The following is a 21,755-nucleotide window of genomic DNA, read 5'->3' as shown; positions in this document are numbered from 1 at the left end:
AATTCGCATGGAGAATGCAAAGTCATAAACTTGATCTCTGTATTTTGATATAACTTAGTTGAAATGTTTGTTTTGAGGTAGATGCCTGTTAATGGTCTTTACCATTGAGTACTATTTTGAATATCGAACACCTGAACATATCAGTTATATAACAAGTGTGAAAAATAACTGGAGCATTTGCAGATTCTGGGAAGGAATTTTGATGTTTATTTTGGTCAAAGCTAAAATGTCACACTTTGTTCTGTTCCAACTGTATTTTGATAGGTAAATGAAAGCTTTGCTATTGATTTAGTAGCTGAGGAGCCTGTAACTGAGGTATCAGACAGACTGGTTTCATGTGATGGTGGTGGTGGAGCTCTTGGACATCCTAAGGTGTACATAAACTTGGTAAGTATTTGATTACATTATCTGTTCTTTAAATGTTTAGGGTAGAAATTTGGGATCTGTCATAAATTTTTCTGACTCTTGAATAACAGCTATTAAGTTAAACATATGCATTTGACTGTTGCAAAGAAAAATGATTTACTTCATACAAAGGTAAAACTATTGTGCGCATGCAGGTTATATGTGAGAAGAATGTGTTTGGCTTGCATTCATTCAGATAATCTAATTACATAAAACAGGTTTTACCAGATTTCATATGTATAATTCTTTGTTGAAATGTTAGGAATATGCTGCACTTAAGGCTGAGTTTTTCTCGATTGTTTTTAGTCTATGGAGGTGAGCATGTTGGATAGTGATTAACACACCATCCGTATCGCTTGTAAATATGCTGTATTCCCTTCCCGTTAGCTTGTTAAGAGCATTCCAGATCAGCAGAAACTACCAGCCAATCAGAAGCTGAATTCTAAAGTTCACTGGTTGAGGCCTATTGCTTGGGCTATCCATTGAGTACTTCTTAATGCACTGCTTGAGAGGTTGAGGTCATGAGGAGAGGGAACGCTGTGGTATGGTTTTCAGAGACCACACTCTTGATCCTGTCTGTGCCTTTGATTGCCCCAATGGTGGAGCAGTTGGAGGTCCGTACCTGCTTTCTGATCCCACCTCCCCCTCCTCCACCCCAAAAAAAAGTACACCCATCCATCAAGACACCCTGGTTTCCCAATCTGGAAACTAGCCATTGTTTTTCTCCTCCTAGAAGATGGCAGTGGTGGATTGAGAAGGTTGTGCATGGATGTCTGTGAATCACCTGATAGCAAGGTTGCTTTCTCAGAGAGGTCAGTTTTATGTTTGCATTTCTGTGACCTCTGTTTTTGCTAAGACTATGTTATGGAAACCTCCTCTTTGCTGAGTGCAGAGAATGTGGGGCTTGGTAAATTTGCAATTGAAACGCTGAATAATGTAAATTTGATTTTAGGTGATGTAGCCTTACATTGTTTAAAAAAAAATCATAGAATATAGGCATCACTGGCAAGGCAGCATTTATTGCCCATCCCTAATTGCCTTTGAACTGAATAGCTTGCTAGGTCATTTCAGAGTCATTGCTGTGAATCTTGAATGACGTGTAAGTGAGCCGAGGCTGATATCCTTCCCGAAAGGACATTTGTTTTACACCAGATTGCGGTTTTACACCAGTCAACAATGGTTTAATGGTCACCTACACTGAGACTCTCTTAATTTTGGGTTTTATAATTGAGTTTAAATTCCACCAGCTGCCATGGCCTCACTGTTTGGATTGCCACATGCCACCATTTCTCTATCTCTGCATAATACACCTAATGTTTGTTAGCAATTAATTTTGGTCACCTTGGAATTAGAGATGATTTTAAGAAATTGAACTGAAGTGATTATAAGAATTAGCAATTGTTCTGGTCATTCTATAAAACCATAAATTTTATGAACGTATAGAATAACTAAAATAATTGCTAATTTTATCACTACAAGTGAATTATTAGCTGAAGAAATCACATTTTTGATACAAGTTAATAGAAATCTGAAATGCTGTACTGTAAAAGACTGTAGATGCTGGATTGCTGGATTTTTGTTAGGGAAGGGTGATGAGGGAGATGGAACTGAGGCAAGTAAACAGATTTAAAGTTCTGATCAATCGTGATCTAATTGAATTGGGGAACAAGCTTACAGAGCTGCATGCCCTCCTGATCTTGTATTTGTATGTTCACTTGTTGCAAAAACAATGCAGCTTAATTTGTAACTGCTGCCAAGTCTCATACTAACTTCCTTTGAAAGCCATACTTAGTACAAATTGCAAGGGAAACCATTGTATTAGGCTATCATATACTTGTGTAATGGGTACCATGAGTGCATTCCTAAGCATAGAATAACATAGAATTGTAATTTTTAAAATTATATTTATATGTAATTTATATTTACACTTTATATTTAGTAATTTAACTCTCAGGTTAAATGTTGTGAATATTGTCCAAATTTTGTCTTGATTTATGTTTCTTTCTTTCTTAGGACAAAGACACAAAAGTTGGAACATGTGGTTATTGTGGGCTTCGATTTAAGCAGATACGTCATTGAGAGGAACCATTGGAATCTCCTCGCATTGTTTCTCTTTATGACAGTGTTGTATAGGCTTCAACTATGAAACGTACAAAAAAATAAATTAATTGAGCTCTGCATGTGTGTTGCTCTATTTAAAGTGAAGTTCAAATGTAAAGACCATATGAAATAAGAACAGAAGTAGGCTATTCGGACCCTTAAGCCTGCTCTGCCATTCAATAGGACTGTGGCTAACCCAACTCTTCTCACATCCGCTTTCCTGCCCTTTCCCCATAACCCATGATTCCCCTTCTGATCAAAAATTTATTTGTCTCAGAGTCAAACATGCACCAGGATCTGCCCCCACAGCTCTGTGGTATAGAGTTCCAAACACTCATAACCCTCCGAGAGAAGAAATTTCTTCTCATGTAAGCCTTAAATTGGTGTACCTTAATTTTGAGACTATGCCATCTGATCCTAGACTCTCCCATGAGGCAAAACATCCTTTTGGCATTTAACCTATCAAGCCCTTAAAGAATCCTATATGTTTCAGTGAGATCACCTCTCATCTTCTAAATCCCAATGAGTAGAGTCCTGACCTGTTTAATCTTTGTTCGTAAGGCAATCCCTCCATACAAGGGATCATCCCAGTGAGCATTCTTTTAACTATGCCCACTTAAATAATATCTTTCCTTAAGTAAGAAAACAGAAACTGCTCATAGTACTTTAGATGTGGCCTCATCAGCACCTTGTACAGTTGCAGTTCCCAAGAACACCAGGTCCCTTTGTGAAGCAGTTTTCTGCAGTTGATCTCTATTTAAATAATGCTGTTCTTTTGTTCTTCCTTCCAAAATGAACAATTTCACATTTTTGACATTATACAGTATTTGCCAACATTTTGCACACTTATTTAACTTGTCAATTTTTCTCTTTCCCTCTCACCATGTGCCTTTCCACTTATTTTTGTCAGCTTCAAATTTGACTATAGTACATTTACTTCCTCCAGTTCATTAATATGTATTGTAAACATTTGCAGCCCACCACTCATTCCTGTGGAACTTCACTGGTCACAGGTCACCAACCTGGAAAAGAACCCATTATTCCCACTTGTTTCCTCCCAATTAGTCAATTCTCATCCTTGCCAATGTACAATCTGCAACACCCTGTGCTTTTATGACTTAAGCTTTTGTGAGGTATGTTATTAAATGCCTTATGGAAGTCCAAATACAACACATCTACTGGTTCCCCTTTATCCACTTTATTTGAGACTTCCTCAAAAACCTCTAATAAAATAGTCAGACATGATTTCCTTTACGTGAAGCCATACTTACTCTGCTTGAATAAATTATGATTTTCTAAATGTTCTGTGTAATAATTGAGTCCAGAATGTTTCTACCAATAGATGTTAGGTTAATCTCCCTATTGTTACCTGCTTTTTTGCCTCCCTCCATTTTGAATAGGGATGTCACATTGGCAGTTTTCCAATCCTGTACTTCTCCAGAATCTAAGGACTTTTTCAAAAATTACAATAATGCATCTACTATGTCTGTAGCTACTTCTTTTAAGATCCTAGGATGCAAGCCACCAGGGCCAGGGGATTTATCTGTCTTTAGCCCCATTAGTTTGTTTGGTGATGGTGATGGTACTTGGTTCCTCCCTGGTATTCTTTAGTATTAATGGGATGTTCAAAGTATCTTCCACTGTAAAGACTGATACAAAAAATATATTTAACTCCTTTTTCACTTCCTTCTTCCCCATAAAAGTCTCCCTAGCTTCATTTTCTAAGAAGGTTATGTTCACTTTGACCTCTCTCTTCCTTTTTATATATACATCAGGAAGCTCTTATTATCAGCTTTTATATTCCTCGCTAGTTTGCCCTCATGGTTTACTTTCTCTGTATTATCTTTTTAGTCCTTTTTTAGATTCTAAATTTATCCCAGTCTTTGGGGCTATCACTAACTTTTGCCTATTTAGATGCTTTTTCTTTCAACTTAGTACTCTCTTTGATTTACTTGATTAGTGTTGGTTGATTTATCCCTGTCTCAGAATCTTTCCTCCATACCAGGAGGTATGCTGAGAGTCATGAATTATCTCCTCAAAATTCGCTACTGCAACTTTACTAGCATTCCTGCTAATCCATCTGCCCAGTTCTCTTCATCTGACTCTGTCCTCGTTTAATTGTAATTCCCTTTATTTAAGTTAGACAGATTTATTTCTGAATGAAGTTTCTCAGTCTTGAACTGAACATTACATTCATCATGTTATGATCACTGCTTCCTAGGGGATCTTTTACTCTGCAGTCATTTATTAAACCTGCCTCATTACCCATAGATCCAAGGTAACCTGTTCCCTGGTTGGCTCCATGAAACATTACTCTAGGAAACTATCCCTTACGCACTCTGTGAATTTATTGTTATAGCTACCCTTTCCAATTTTATTAACACAGTCATCATGAAGATTAACATTTCATTCAAGAAAGCATTTCTTGTGAAGCCAGTATGAGTTGACAAGTGCAGAAGGTAAGTGTGATTTCAGTTTCATCTAGCTTTCTGCTACACTGGGCCCTGTCCCAAAATTAACATACAATCAATCATAAGGTCTCTAACTGTTTATCTGAGAACTCTCATTTCTAGTTGTTCCAGTTAGCATTGCTCAAGTTCTTGCACAAAAGTGTGACTGACAGGCTTAGTAAATAGCTTCTATTTTGGCAATGGTACGTGATAAAGCTATTTATTTCAATTTGAATTGAAATCTACAAATGATATGCCTAATCATTAATGTTGAAAAATCTTGCTTATAGCCTGAAATTTGCTGGACTGGCAATTTCTTATGGTGTGTTCTGCTAGTTATGATGTTTTCCCTCATCCTTTAGCTTCAACGTAGTCATTGAAGCCACAATTATCAAGGGTAATGTCATGATCATCAAGGATATGCAAGAGATTAGAAAGTTAGAGAACCTAAAACAGTCTATCATTCAACAGTATTTCAGTTGAAGGATATCCATGGTAGAATAAGCAGAAATTAGTAAACTTAGGAACACTGAAAGAAGTAAATGAGTTTGTAAGTGAAATAAAGATAATGACAATGTCTAGAAAAGACAATGAAACCACCAACATGAATGAACAATAGAAACAGGTTAAAGAATCTGTTAATGAAGAAGGGCAAACCTTCAGTGTTTTTAAGAGGAATTTGGAAGAACATCAGTACTCCAGAAGGTAATTTGAACTGCAGGCAAGAAGATAAGTGTGAATTAGGGCTTTTAGTTAGGAAGCATAATATCTGCAGATGGAAGGTACAACAACAATAGCAATGAAAAAGGCTGTATTTTGTGAGAAGAGACTTACTAAACAGAAAGCTGAATAAACAACTTGTAAAGAGCTTGATTTAGTATGTGTGGATGCCTTGTGTGGATGCGAGACATGGACATGATGAAAGGAGGTAAAATACATTTTGTTATGGACAGATCATGAGTTTTGAAACTAAACACTCTATTCTTGCCAATTCGTGAGCAGAATATGACTTCTTTTTTTTTCCCCCGTTATACATGTTGATGTCTTTCCCCACGCCCTCTGTTTGTGCAGCCTGTCTTTGAAAAGACTGCAACAAAGCTGTTGGGGTAGGCTTGAACCAATGGAAGTTTAATATAATATACTCTAAGATGTGCAACAATACTTGTAAATGCTTGTAAACATACAAGGAGAGATCAATTCACCAAAGATAAAGAGTTTATTCAATTAGCAACAACGTAAATACAAAATAACTGAGGGAAACAAACTTGTCAATGTCTTTGCATTTAAGATAAAGACCAAAACTGGAGTTAGTAATCCTTTCTGGAGTTGTATGATTGGCTAGCCAGCAGTTGAGGAGTTGTAGGCAGTTTCTTTTAAAAATCTCTTTGAAAGTCCTCTGAGGAATGCCGTTGAAATGTAAATTTTATAAAGTTGATTACTTGATTAAATGAAAGAGCACAAATACAAATAAATACAACTTGGTTGCTTTCTTCATAGTCTTTTTCTTTGTAGTCTAGAATTAGAGGATTCCACATCATCTGTAGATGCTATTTCGAGTAGTGTTGACTTCTTAATTGCTTTGCATTGCAGATAACAAATTGACTGGCACATCTCAGAGGTTAAGTGGAAAGTTATTAACATCTCTTACAGGATAGTTGTAACTTGCAATTCTACTCTACACCACAATATTTGCCATTCAAGTCCCATCAGGTGCGTTGATTGTCAAGCTGATTTTGGCTTTTGATTAAAGCAGCCATCTTTGTATGCTAGTTAGTGTATTCTTAAAGTCCCTATATGTAGCTATACATTAAAGATTGTTCGTTTAATTGATTTTTACACTTAGAAATGTGGTTTGAAGGATCAGCAAGACAGAAAAAACTACGAAGTGCTAAGGGATGTGAAAGAACAAATCAGTTTGTTGAACATAGAATCTCTAGAGTGCAGAAAGAGGCCATTCAGCCCATCAAGTTTTCACCTACTCTTCAAATAGCATCCCACCCTCTGAAGAGCTCCCTCCCAAACCCAGCCCCTTACCCTATCCCTGTAACCCCACATTTACTATAGCTAATACACCTACCTTCACATCCCTAGAAACTACAGACAGTTTGTAGCATGGCCACTCCACCTAACCTGCACATCTTTTGATTATGGGAGGAAACAAGAGCACCCGGAGGAAACTCATGCAGAAATGGGGAGACTGTGTAAACTCCACACAGACAGCCACCCTAGGCTGAAATCGAACGAGGTCCCTGGCACTGAGACAGCAGTGCTAACTGCAGAGCAACCATTGCTACCCTTGCTTAGCACATAATTAACATAAGGGATAGAAATTAGGTAAGGGATATTTTAAGAGGAAACAGTTTTGTGAGATGTTATAGAAAGAACATTTCAAGGGCGAGAAAAAGGATGAAAGAATATCAGTGGTGGATGGCTTGACAATTGAAACAAACCATTGGCAAATAAAAAGAAATGACACAAGTTGGATATGCAAAGGCCACAATGAGCCCATGATCGGATTCAAGCAGAGCATACCTGATGATTGGAACTGGCACAACAATTAGAAAATCTTTGTCACACTAAGTTTGAAAACTGCTTCTTGTCCAAACGATTGTGATGTCATTTTATTTACGAAGCTTTAAACTTTGATATTTATATCAAACCAATGTCTCTGTCTCAGTCTAGCAATCATCTAAAATGCTGCTCCATCATTGGAATATTAGTTATTTCTACTAAGCTAGAAATGATGGCAATACAAATTCTCGATGAAATCTTAACATTATCCAAACAAACTCAATAAAAATGTTTGGAAAATGAATTCTGCTTATGAATTTTGTGTGTTTTCATAGTTAGGTAGAATAACCATGAATTATAATTGGGATATCATATTATTGAATGCTGTAATAGTGCTTTTAATTTTGATTTACTAATATGTAAAATAAGAATGAAATGAGTTTCTCTTTGTTCATGAACTAAAACTATGTAGGTGCATTAGTTTTCTTGCAGGCTTTTACTTGTTTGATAGTAATTGACATTTCTACTCTGAGGAAAAGACTTTGATTATCCATGCCTCTCATAATTTTGTAAACCTCTATCAGGTTGCCCCTCAGCCTCTGATGTTCAAGGGAAAACAGAATTCGTCCAATCTTTCCTCATAGCTATATACCCTCCAAACCAGGCAACATCCTGATAAACATTCTCTGTATCCCCTCCAAAGCCACCATATCCTGCTGGTTGTGTGGCAACCAGAACTGTAAGTAATATATGTTTCCAAGTCAGGATGGTGAGTAGTTTGGAGGGGAATTTGCAGGTGGGGGTGATCCCATGTACCTGCTGCCCTTGGTCCTTTTAGATGGTAATTGTGGAGTTGAAAGTTACTGTATAAGGAGCCTTGGTGAATTTTTGCAGTGCATCTTGTAGATCGTACACACTGCTGCTACTGCGTGTCAGTGGAAAGGAGACTGAATGGCACCACATTCAACTACAATCAAGCAGGCTGCTTTGTTCTGAATAGTGTCAAGATTATTGAATGTTGGAGCTACACTCATGCGGGCAAGAGGGGAGTATTCCATCACACTCCTGACTATGCATTAAAGGTGGTGGATGGGAATCAGGAGCTGAGTTACCCTCTGAAAGGTTCCCAGCTTCTGACTTGCTCTTGTGGCCATAGTATTTGTATGAGCGGTCAAACACAATTGCTGGTCAATGGAAACAGATGGGATGTTGATAATGAGGATGCAATGATGGTGATGCATTAAATGACAAAGGGTGATAGTTAGATTCCCTGTTGTTGAGATGATCATTACTTCGCACTTGTGTAATACAAATATTACTAGCCACTTGCAAACCCAAAATTGGATATTGACCTAGTCATGCTACATTGGGCATTGATTGTTTCAGTATTTGAAATGACTCAAATGGTGCTGAACACTGCAACCATCAGTGAACAACCCCTTCTTATGACGGAGGGAAGTTCATTGAAGAAACAGCTGAAGATGTTTGGACCAAGGACATTACGCTGAAGATTTCCATCAAACATTTTCTGGAGCTGAGATGACTGACCTCCAACCACAATAGCCATATTCCTATGTGCCAGAATGACACTAACTGATAGTATTCCACCACTGCCCCCCTCCCCAATTGCCATTGACTCCATTCTTGCTAGAATTCCTTCATGTCACACAGTAAAATGATTCCTTGAATTCAAGGGTAGTTGATCTCACTTGATTTCGTGAATTCAGCTCTTTTGTCCATGTTTTGACCAATGCTGTAATGAGGTCAGGAGCACAGTGGCCCTAGTGATTAGGTTTTTATTGAGCAAGTGCTACTTAATAGCACTGTTGATGACACCTTCCATCATTTTACTGATTTTTGAGGGTAGGTGGATGGGTTAGCAAATGTCTAGGTTGGATTTGACCTGATTTTGTGTATGAGACATACCTAGGCAATTTTTCACATGATCATGTAGACGCTAGTGTTGTAGCTGAACTGAATCAGCTTAACTAGGGGTACAGCAAGTTATGGAGGACAAGTCTTTAGTGCTATTACCAGATATTGTCAGGGCCCATAGTCTTCACAGTATCCAGTACCTTCAACCATTTCTTCATATCATGTGGAGTAATTCGAAGATGCTAGCCTACAGCCAATTTGAGGCTAGGGGCCTCGGAAGGAGCCAAGAGGCCAAAATCCACTCAGCACCTCAAGCTGAAGATTGTTGTAAATTCTTCAGCCTTATCTTGGGCGTTCTACTAGAGGTATCGGAGACAAAGCATACCCAGTCATAATGCAACATCCACAGTACTACTTCTTAAAAATTCATTCATGGGATGAGAGCTTCGCTGGCTAGGCCAGCATTTATTGCCCAGACGACAGTTAAGGGTCAACCACATTGCTGTGGGTCTGGTGTCACACAAGGTGAGGAAGACAGTTTCCTTCCCCAAATGACATTAGTGAACCAGATGGATTTTTCCAACAATTAGCAATGGATTCATGGTCATCAACAGACTCTTAATTCCAGATTTTCAATGAATTCCAAATCCACCTACTGCTGTAGTGGGATTTGAACCCAGGTCCCCAGAATAGTGCCTGGGTCTCCACATTAATTATGATAATACCACTAGGCCATTGACTCCCTCCTCAAATGCACTACCTAGCACTTTGCTGGACAAAATTTCATTTGTCACTGTCTACCACCTGATCTGTCCACTTCTGCAGTCTATGGCTTTCTTCCTCACTTGCAATCACGTGAACAATTTCCGTAAACTCTAAACTTCTTAATCATGCTCCCTGTGGTAAGATCAAGCCTACACTCAGGTGAAGGTACATTAACAGGCTATATTGAACATAACTATGTATGAGGAATGGCAAGACAGATCTATTTCTGGATCCCTACTTATCCATGTCTCAGTTTCATCTGATCTGATATCACTATGATACAGCTTAGTACCTAGTTTTAGAGCTAAGATATGGTTTACTCTTTACTATATATCTCCCCCCAAGTTATAGAGTCATAGACTCATACAGCACAGAAACATGCCCTTTTGTCCAACTCGTCCATACCAACGAAGTTTCCCAAACTAAACTAGTCCCACGTGCCTGCTTTTGGCCCTTATCCCTGTAAACCTTCCCTATTCATGTACTTATCCAAATGTCTTTTAAATATTGTAACTGTACCTACATCCATCACCTCGTCTGGCTGTTCGTTTCACATGTGAACCACACTCTGTGAAAAAGTTGTCCCTCGGGTCCCTTTTAAATCTTTCTCCTCTCACCTTTAAAATATGCACCCATGTTTTGAACTCACTCACTCACCCAAGGGAAGAGACCTTTGTTATTCACCTTATCTATGCCCCTCATGATTTTATAAACCTCTATAAGGGCAACTCAACCTCATATGCTCCAGTGAAAAAAGTCACAGCCTATCCTTATAACTCAAACCTTCCAATCCTGGTAAATCTTTTTTGCACCTTCTCCAATTTTATAATATTGTTCCAATAGTAGGGCGGCCAGAACTGTACACAGTACTCCAAAAGTGGCCTCACCAATGTCCTGTACAATCTCGACATGACATCCTAAGCCCTGTAGTCTCAGCAATGATGGCATGCATACTAAGTACCTTCTTAACCACTCTGTCTACCTGTGACGAAACTTTCAAAGAACACCTTTTAACCACTAATATTTGACTCTTCACTCCCACTTCCCCATATCAAGTCTTCATTAAGCATTAAGCTTCAACAGTTTTCTTGGCCCTCTTGAGGAAGTATAGAACATATATCCTCTTCTATCATCATCTTGGAAAGCAATTGCTTTGGTGGAATGGGATGGCAGTCACTCACGCCACCTGGTTCCTGGGCTGTACAGCAGCAAGTAAGAAAGAATTGATAGAAGAAGCAACCCTCTGTTGCTCTAATTATGCAACACTTTCAAGAGAGGAATGTCAAACTGGAAATCTCCTACTCTTGTGCATCTGTGATACTCTTCGGGTCAAGGGTAAATCTGATGGATGAAAGGAAAAATGAAGAGTAGTCTGAAAGCAATTCCGTAGATGAGGGAATCAGAACTTTCCTCCCTGCTACCCCAAGGAATTTCACCTCCTGTTATTAGTATCAGTTCAGTATGCACTCTACTGTATGAGGCTGCTGTCTGCAGATAAGAATATATATAGAACACCATCAGTAAGAAGTATTTCATCATCAAGAATTAAACAGGACTGTGATCCGTAATAGGTTCCTGTATAACAAGAACAGGTCTATAGACTGGCTGGAAAATTACATTACCTGCCTACTAGTCTTAATCTCAGCCAAATGCTTCGACTGGCTAGATAATGAGGGCTTAAACTCTACCTTTTCCTTTCAATTTAGTTCTTGTTCTTGCTTCAAAGAATCATCATCCCGTAGGTGTTTTGTTTTATCAGTAACAAGGGCTTGCTATTTATGACAGTCTTCAGCAAACTTAAATGAAGATTTGTGTTCACTCTCTTAAAAGCTTTTTTTTTCTTTCAAATGCAAAGTTATTTTGGTTTCCTCAGCTAATAATTAACAGTGATCTTCAAGCTCTGAATATTGCTGTAAAAAAGACCCCTATCAAGATATCTGCTTTTTTCTTCATTCACTAATGGAAAGTGGGCAACCCTGGCTGGCCAGCATTTATTGCCCATCCCTAGTTGTACTTGAGAAGGTGGTGTTAAACTGCCTTCTTGAACTGCTGCAGTGCATGTGCTATAATTAACTTACAATGCCAACAGGGAGAGGATTCCAGAATTTTGACCCAGTGACAGTGAAGGAACGATGATTATATTTCCAAGTCAGGATAGTGAGTGACTTGGAGGAAAACTTACAGGTATTGGTGTTCCCATGTAACTACTGTCTTTGTCTTTTCTAGATGGAAATGGTCATGGGTTTGGAAGGTGATGCCTAACGATCTTTGAATTTCAGTAGTGCATCTGTAGCTACTGAGTATCAGTGGCAGAGGGAGTGTTGTAAGAACACAGGCGTCTGTGCACAGCATTTGTGGAAATTTCTTCTGTAGTATTTTCTTTCTTGGTTTTTGAGGCAGGTTCGTGCTATGTGACAGTTAATAGCTGTCCTTTTAGGTTAGCCAACCATTTCAAATTGTTAGACTGTTTCAACTTTACTGTTGACATTTAAGCTCTTTTGAGTGCTCAACCTTCAGTTTCTCTAAAGTACTTCCCTAGAAACTGATAGTTTGAGCCTTTATTTTCTTTTTGCTGAAAAACGCCCTCAAGTATTTGTATTACTTGCCCTCAGGACTCAGTTTCAGACTCCAACTGCTGTTGATGCAGGTTAATAACGTCTGAACAGTCAATATTGCCATGATTCAGTTTGCATTTAGGCATATCTTTTTCACTGGAAAGCTATGTTTTATGAGCAGCCTGCAGTTGTTGAGCTTCTACTTGACAGGCTGTTTGCAAGTTTTGAAGTTTTTCTTTGAATATGTCAATTTCATGTTGATATTTGTTCCACATAATTGTAAAAATGTCACATGCAGTTGGCTTTTGCTAATGAACGTGGTACTCACTATCCCTGAGGCTTCAATGTCTTGAATCTGTCGGATCCCTAAGGTCTCTTCGATCTATGAATGATCATTGTGAGATTATGATCCCTTAATCAATGCAAGTGTTAAATATCCCCAAAAGCTGACCCCGACTGAAAGTGAACAGTGAGGTAACTATCCTGACTTCTTGGGGCTGTTTTGGATTCATTCTTAAAAAGGTTAAAATGAATGTTTGAAGTGACCCCTTAGAATTAGCAAGTCTTCATTACTGTGTAGGACTGTCATTGTTCAGGTGGCAGTGCTTGACAGGCAGCTACCATCTTTAACTGTAATATGGATCAAGATTGATGGAGGAATGCTGCAACAAAGAAAGACATTCAGGGCTGTCTGAAGCACTTTTGCATGAAATGAGACTGCCAACCATTTTTCACTTGTAGATAATTTGCTTCCTGACTGTTCAATATGATAGACTTCATCATCTTGATATTTTTCAGTGCTGTTCACCATGTCATATTAATGCTAATAGGTGAATAATCAATTGCTAATCAGGGATTGACTAATTTTGTCAGCTTGTTTGTTTAAAACAGTGAAACACTTTTTAAGGTTAAAAGCAGAAATTACAACAAACTGCACCTAGGTGCAGTTAGTAAATCCACAGCAGATTTCTCCTCATCTCAATCCTAAATGATTTACCCAGTATGTTAAGTCTGTGACTACTGCTTCTGGACTCCGCCACTATCAGGAACGTCCACCTGTATCTGTCTAGTCCTGTCCGAATATTATAGTTTTTATATGAGATCCCCCTCATTCTTCTGAACCTCAGCAAATAAAGGATCATAGGATCCCTAACTACAAATAGAGGCCATTCAGCACATCAATTCTATACCAACCATTAAAAATGCATCCCACCCTATCCCTGTAACCCCACATTTACCATGACTAATCCACCACACCAGCGCATCCCGGGATACTACATGGCAATTTAGTATGGTCATTGTGGGAGGAAATTACAGCACCCAGCAGAAACTCATGTAGACACGGGGAGAATGTGCAAACTCCACCCAGATAGTCACCCAAGGCTGGAAACTAATCTGGGTCCCTGGCGCTGTGCAGCAACAAGGCTAACTGCTGTGCCACTATGCCAACCTCTTCACATATGTCAAGCCTGCCACTCCAGGTTGCTCTCACTCTATAGGATGGACATCCTTAGTTAAGGAGACCAAAACTGCACACACTATTCCAGGTGTGGTCTCACCAAGGCTCTGTATAGTCAAAAGCAAGACCCCCTCTGTTCTAATAAAAACTGAAAGAACTGTGGACGCTGTAAATCAGGAACAAAAACAAAAGTTGCTGGAAAAGCTCAGCAGTTCTGGCAGCATCTGTGAAGAAAAAAATCAGAGTTCACGTTTCGGGTCCAGTGACCAAACTGTTCAGAACATCGAGCTGAGCTTTTCTAGCAACATCTGTTATTTTTTTCCCTTCTCTGTTCTATGTCTCCTTTATGGTGAGGCCAAGTAAATGTGTGTTCTCATCCAGTCTGGAAAAAGGGAAAGTGGGTTGACATATAATCTTCCTGCATGGTTAGAGAGGAGGTCACAACTGCACACCTTTACTTCCCTGAGGGAAGAGCTGGGATTAAGATGGATGCGAGTTCTGACCTCCTTCTGTTATTAAAATGGGAAATGGGTTAGAGAATGTTATTTTAAGCAGATACTCCTAGCTACATGCTCCGTGGACTTAAAATGAGAGGTGAACCTGTTCAAGGAGCTAAAGGGTAATCTGAGGAGGGTTCTAGGAAAAGAGAACCTTGGCTTTCTTAAGGTCTCACGAATATCAAAAAGCCCCATCAAAAGCCGGAGTGTATTTTCAGAGATCTCCAAAGTGCAACTGGACGACCTGGTAGGAAGAGAGGGAGGACCAGGATACTATGATTCCCTGAGTTTCAGGAGCCTTTTCCCAAAAGAACCCCAGCCATTTGGTCATAGCAGATCAGATATTTAGAGCAGTAAAACACGTGGACTGTACTCAGTTGATTCATTCAACTAATAGGGCCTACGGACAAGTCCATAGTAACCTTACTTGAACACCCACAAAAGTTAATGTATAGCAGATGCCAAAGGCCCAATGCCTGGTTAGAAATTTGTACCATTCAGGAGCTTGCTGTTGAGAAGAGCTCACCAGTGGACTGTCTCAAATGCTCCACCCACTATGTTCCTGACTGCCACCGTGAATGCATTGTGGAATCTAATTGTAACAGTAAGCACTGCTTACTTGTGTCACCTGCACAGATGAATCTCAGATAGGTCAAGCAACAGTTAGAGAAACTGGAGGCAGCAATAGACACCAAGGAAATTAGTAAGTTGTTAGGTTTCAAAGAGTTTTGCGGTTAGATTAGAGAAAAGAAGATTGAGAAGATGTTCAAGAAGACACTCCAAATCACGATATGGAAGTAATTTCTCCCTAAGTAATTGAGAATCAGAGGACACCATTAAGGTCATTAACAAAAGAGAAATGAGGAAAAGCCTTCTTAAGCAGTGATTGTTTAGGTTCTGGAATGAACTGCCTGAGAATGTGCTGGAGGCAGATTCAACAGTGGCTTTCAAAGGTGAATTGGATAAGCATCTGAAGAGAAAATAATTTCCAGGGCTATGAAGAAATGGCAGGGTCATGGGACTAAGTCAGCTGCTCTTGCAAATTTCTGGCACAGATTCAAGCAGCTGACTGGCCTCCTATACTGTACTAAATTTGATGGTTCTAAACCTCGAAAAAATGTACCTCATTTTGAGTAATCTAAAACAGTAATAAACAGGATGAGGCTTGGATTAACAAAGATGGTACAGGTAACAAGGGCATTGTCCAGAATCCTGTGATGCTGACGATGATGAGAGGCATGAGTTCAAAGGAAGCCGGCCTGACATTTCCTTTCTTAGTGTGGTAGTGTGCCAGTACTCTCTACTCCTTCGCTATCAGATAGCTCTGACAGTACAGCTGGGAATCAAGTCATTTTCCTTCTGGTCTGTATTGGCTTAACTAATGATTACTTAAACCAACTCGACCATTGGGAAATACACTGAAAATAGTTACACTGTAGGGTCAGCCACACTACTTTACTGTGAAACTGCCAAATTGAAACACTTGAGAAATGCAAACAATTTTAAAAAGATGTTTTCAAATTGGAATCTTTATCAGCATAGATTCTGATAAAGATCACATTAGAAGACTTAACCTTTCATTACTGACCATCTGTGCAACTCCTGCGTCTTCTGTCTTCATGTCAGAAAGGTAGAACATGCAGTTTTTCTTTTTATCCATATGATGCTAGTCTTGTTTGAATGGTTATAGCAAGGGTAGGAATTTTGAAAACTAAATTTCAGTTGTGAGTGAAAGGGATGTTCATGCTCGTGTTGGCAGCACCTGAAGGGGTTATCAAATATGTTTTTTTGCTGCATCTAAAGGATTTATTAATTGGATTTTGAAAGAGTTATCAGTTTGCCCATAGGAGGAGTTATCAATCTAGATTTGCTGACACTTGGCAGATGGAAAGCCAATGATAGCCACCCTGTGGTGAATCCTATTGCTGTTCTGTGTTCTTATTGAAAAATGATGAGATAATTTCTTTAGAAGTGGTTTGTGCACGGAAAAGCACAGAAAGATAAGATGAAATTATTAAATGGTGCTACAAACAGACCGAATAAACAAGTAAACGAAAATGACAATTTCTGTGGTGCTGCTGTCAAAGTAAATTTGGTGTCTTCTGGGATTAAAAGGTAGCATCCCCCAAGAAGAAAGTATTTACAATCTACTGTTGTCTTCATCGACCATTAATATATTTCTTTAATGAAGATTTTTTTTTTGTGTATCCACAAAGCATACCAGAACTCCTGGGTGGAAAAAGAATAACATACTTGGGATTTATAGGTAGATTCTTCTTCAACCTGTTTATGGGATTTGTTCTCATTTTTGATATTCAACACATTGAAGATAATTAAAAACATCAACATTGAAAAGCTAGGAAAAGCCATTATGAATCTTCACTCACCAGAATGATAGCAGAAGAAATACTTTAGGCACCAAAGATTAGTTTACAAATCATCTTTTATCATGGAGGTTTGCTATAGCTAACAGTACTAGTTTGCAGCTCTGAAAATTTTGGGAATTTTTGTCAATCATTGATCCTTTTGTCAATTTATTACCCATTAACAGATTTTCCCAGTTCCTTGCAGATCATCAATCTCATTCCATTAAAATCAACCTTGCATATTTCTAGAATTTTTGGACTGGATTTTGCTCTAGGTTTTAGGATCCTGGTGTTGCAATCAAATGGTAGCTCTGGGCCCACACTTCACAGAATCACAAGAAGTGTTGCAGCACAGAATTAGGCTATTCAGTCTATCATGCCTGTTCTTGCTGGCAGTGAGATTGGCAGCAGAATCTTCAGGAGGAGGCCTTCTAACTGCAATTCCTATCCTGTTAAGGATGAGCTATTGATGCTTCAGGCTCAATCCAAGTGCCAGCAGCTCTGGGCCCTTGTAGTCACAGCAGGACCAGTGTACAGCAAATCAAAATTTAGGTCAGTCAGGTTCATAAGAATGGAGGGATGCCCTTCCAGAGGACCAGATTCAGTTGAGATGGTAAATTTTCATAACTTCAAGCATCATTGAGGTCTCTAGCTTTCATGATCTCCAGGGAGGCTGACAGTATTGAGCTGACAACATTGGTACAGGCGGGGGCCACTCCATCAATGGCAAATTGACAGCAAGGCCACAATATCACTCCTAATTGAATAACTGTAATTGTCCGTCCCAACAGAGCTCTGCCCTACTTTTCCAAGCCTGTAAACCAATGGTACACAGTAAAAGCAGGTGAAGTTGCTGGTCAACCCCATGATGGAAAGAAAAAATTGCAACCTCTACCAACACTGTTCATAGCTCTGGATTGCAACAAGTGCATGTGAAAATGTGGTCATAACAACTTGAATTCTTGGGTTGGGGATTTAGGTTGAAAGGTTGGATATTGCTTGTTCAGAGGATGACTGGTGTCATTGAGATTAGTTTCCCCAATATGGAGTTTTCCCCTCCAGAGGAATTCCCCTCAAATGCTAGTAAAGGCTTGAAGACCTGTGAAATAGTATAATATAGTTATAAACTAAAATGTGCCACTAAAGTAGGCCTTGTAGTCCATTGAGTTGGCTGTCTGTAGGAGCAATTCAATGAATCCCATTCCTCTATTCCATGATTGGGATATTGACACCAAATGTGATATTTCCAAATTTTCAGATGATATAGAGTTAAGCAAGAATGTGTGCCTTAAGGACACAGTTAAGTGGTTTCAGAAGGATTTGGGCAGACTTAGTGAATGGGCAAAAACATGGCAGGTGGAGTATAATATGGAAAAATGAGAGGTTATCCACGTTGGTAGGAGAAACAGCTGTGCAGAATATTTTTTAAATGCTCAGAGGTATGTAAGTGTAGGTGTGCAATTGGGCATGGGTGTCTGTTAGTCCATCAATAAACACTGACTTGCAGGTTCAAGCTATTAGGAAGCTAATAGAATGTTAGCCTTTATCAAAAGAGGATTTGAGTATAGGAGTAGGGAAGTTTGCTTCAATTGTTTAAGAGCTTGGTTAGCCTGCCCCTGGAGTACTGCGTGCAATTTTGGTCTCCATATCTCAGGAAATATATTATTGCTATAAATAGAATGCAATGAGGGTTCACCAGATTTATTCCTGGGATGTTAAAACTATCTATGAAGAGAGACTGGCAAACAGGATCTGTATTCAGTTTGAAAAATGAGACATGATCACATTGAAACCAGTAGACAGGGTAGATGCAAGTATGATATTTCTGTGTTTAGAACTAGGGTTACAGTTTGAAAACAGGGAGTACCACTTAGGACTGAGATAAGAAGATAGTTTTTTTTTAATCAGAGGGTTGTAACTTTTTGTAATTCTCTACACTAGAGGGCCAGGGAAGCTCAGTCTCATTATACTTGAAGTAGAGGTTGGTAGATATCTGATTATCAATGGCATTTGGAGTTAGAGGAATAGTATGGGTAAAAGACATTGATGTAATTGATTATCCATCATGGTAGTAAAAGGCAGAACAGGCTGAATAGTCTATTCATTTTCTAAGGTGTACATTTCCTTTTAAATCACTGCCTTTGCTTCAACCATGCTTATATGCATTGAGTTCTAAGTTGTCACCACTCACTATATAAAATTCTAAAGAAGGGTCCAGATCCGAAACGTCAGCTTTCCTGCTCCTCTGATGCTGCTTGGCCTGCTGTGTTCAACCAGCTCTACACCTTGTTATCTCAGTATATAAAATGTTCTTTTTCACATTCCCCTTTATCTCCGTCAAAAACACTAAATCGGTGTTCCCCGGTCCTTAGATCAGAAGTTAATGAGAATAGTTTTCCTCAGAATAGTGTTCTGAGCCCAGCTAGCATCAGCTACTTCATCAACAAACTTTCCAATCATAAAGTCAGAAATTGGGATGTTTGCTGATGATTGTAGTGTTCAGTTGCACTGGCAATTCCCTAAGTAATAAAGCATCCTTGTCTGCATCCAGCAAACTAAGACAACATTCAAGTTTAGGGTGAGAAGAGTCAAGTAAAGTTTATGCCACACAAATGCCAGCTGGTGACCATCTCCAATAAGAAAGAGCTTAAGCACATTCTCTTAACGTTCAGTGATATTGCTATCCTGCATCGTCAACATCCTGGGCTCACCATTGACCAGCCATGTAAATTCTTAAGCAACAAAAGCACATCAAAAGCATTTTATGGTAATGCTCACCTTCTGATGTACAGAGCCTTCCTACTATTTACAAAGTTATTGTCTGCTAACAGCCAGCACTGACTGCAACTGAATATGTGCTCAATCTGAAAATGCACATGCATACAATTCCAGAAAAGTAATGTAATCATATAGAATTCCAACAATGTCATTTGCAAAGGAACTGCACAAAAAAGTATGCAGCCGAAATGGAGTGGGTGGGTGGGGGGCAGTACAGGAGGAGTGAGCAGAATAGGGAGGATGGGGAGGGAGTGAGAATGTAGATGAGGAAGTGAGGATGGGAGTGGAGCAAGACAGAGAGAAGGAAGTGATGATGGGTGGGGGAAGACAACCTCGCACTTTCCCCTCATTCCCTTCATGGGACCTCTCCCACCTCTTCACAACAACCCATCCCTGTAACTCTATGCACTAGTTCCAGTAAACACGCGTGCTTGAATTTAAGCAGTGCATAAAGTGTGTGTGTAATACCAATAGACACAGCCATTTACAAAACACAAGCCAGGAGCATGATGGAATACTCTGTAATTGCCTGCAGCTGCCAAAAGTTCCATCAATTCTCAAGACAATGGACACCACAAAGCAATCCAACTGAGTGGCATTCCATCTGTCTTAAAAAACTCCCTCCCTGCACTGTGGTTGTAGCACCTACAAGAAATAATGCACCAATACCCTAAAGCTTCCTAACAGTGTCAGGAACGCACATAACTTTTAAGTTTAACTTATATTTTGTACTTTAAGAATGGGGAGACATGGTTTTAATTTATTTTTACAAGTTTTTTTGGGGGGCTTGCTGTAAGGGAATCTGGATGATTATTTGTTTTTATACATTTGTAAGACCATAAGATATAGGAGCAGAATTAGGCCATTTGATCATGGCTGATATGTTTCTCAAATCCATTCTCCAGCCTTCTCCCTGTAAGCTTTGATCACCTTACTAATCAAGAACCTGTCTATCTCCGTCTTAAATACTCTCAATGACTTGGTCTCCATAGCTCTCTGCAGTAATGAGTTCCACAGAATCGCCACCCTCTGGCTAAAGAAATTCCTTCTCATCTCAGTTCTAAAGGATCATCCCTTCACATTGAGACTGTGCCCCTGGTTCCTAGTCTCTCCTATTAGAGGAAAGATCTGAATAAATTTTAAAAAGTCTTAGCACTACTTGGTGCTGAATTAGATAAAGGGTATAGAAATACTCTATTAGTGCAATGGATGGAATTTTTGGTTTGGATATCTTATAAGGGCATGGTGGAATGATTCTGGGTGTGGTATTCATGGTAAGAAAAAGAAATGGAATACTGTCCACTTTTCCCATGCTGGCATTCCTGTTATAAATCTATGCATGATATATTCCCTACATTAAACAGACTACACTTCAAAAACAATAACTGACTATAGAATGTTCTGAGAATACCTTCAGTCATGGAAGGAGCTATACAAATGCAAGGTCATTTTAAAAAATAACCCTTTTGTAATTTCAGTGTCTATTATTTGTGTATCTTTGCCTGTCCTAGTGCTCTCACAATGCTATCTCAATTACTGTAACACAGCTGGTAGAAGACTTCTAGGGCTGACCACAATGGCCTTGCAGAACTCTATTGAGTAGTTCTGGCCCAGCAGGCTCAATATTAGACTGTATCACCTTGGTAAACATGGAAGCAGTTTGGGTTGGTTGGCAGAAAGGCAACAATAAGGTCACTGGCACAGTAGCACCAACGTGAGCACCAGCAATATCATACTGAGAGAGGACAGCAGGTTTGTGTTCCAAGACGCCATTATCAGCCTCTGAGTGATATATCAGTAATCCATGTATTGTGCTGGAGGACAGATTGCTGGATTACTAAAGTGATAGTAAACTGAGCATACATGAGAGTACAAGAGATAACAAGGTGTAGAGCTGGATGAACACAGCAGGCCAAGCAGCATCAGAGGAGCAAGAAGGCTGACGTTTCAGGCCTAGACCCCTCTTCAGAAGAAGGGTCTAGGCCCGAAACATC

General features: G+C 39.3%; 1 protein-coding gene across 1 annotated transcript in view; it reads left to right on the top strand.

The window, feature by feature from the left end:
- Positions 1 to 2,583, top strand: part of ndufs6 (NADH:ubiquinone oxidoreductase subunit S6) — a 34,506-nt gene extending 31,923 nt beyond the window's left edge. The window contains exons 3-4 of the mRNA XM_048609552.1: positions 265 to 387; positions 2,419 to 2,583. Of these exons, the coding sequence (XP_048465509.1) occupies positions 265 to 387; positions 2,419 to 2,484 (189 nt within the window). The 3' untranslated portion in view covers positions 2,485 to 2,583. The remainder of the gene's footprint in view (positions 1 to 264; positions 388 to 2,418) is intronic.
- Positions 2,584 to 21,755: the final 19,172 nt, after the last annotated feature.

This window comes from Rhincodon typus, chromosome 2 (assembly GCF_021869965.1).
Source record: "Rhincodon typus isolate 14 chromosome 2, sRhiTyp1.1, whole genome shotgun sequence".
Lineage (NCBI taxonomy): Eukaryota > Metazoa > Chordata > Chondrichthyes > Orectolobiformes > Rhincodontidae > Rhincodon > Rhincodon typus.
The sequence above is the reverse complement of the archived record's forward strand: the minus strand, read 5'-3'. Positions and strand labels throughout refer to the sequence as shown.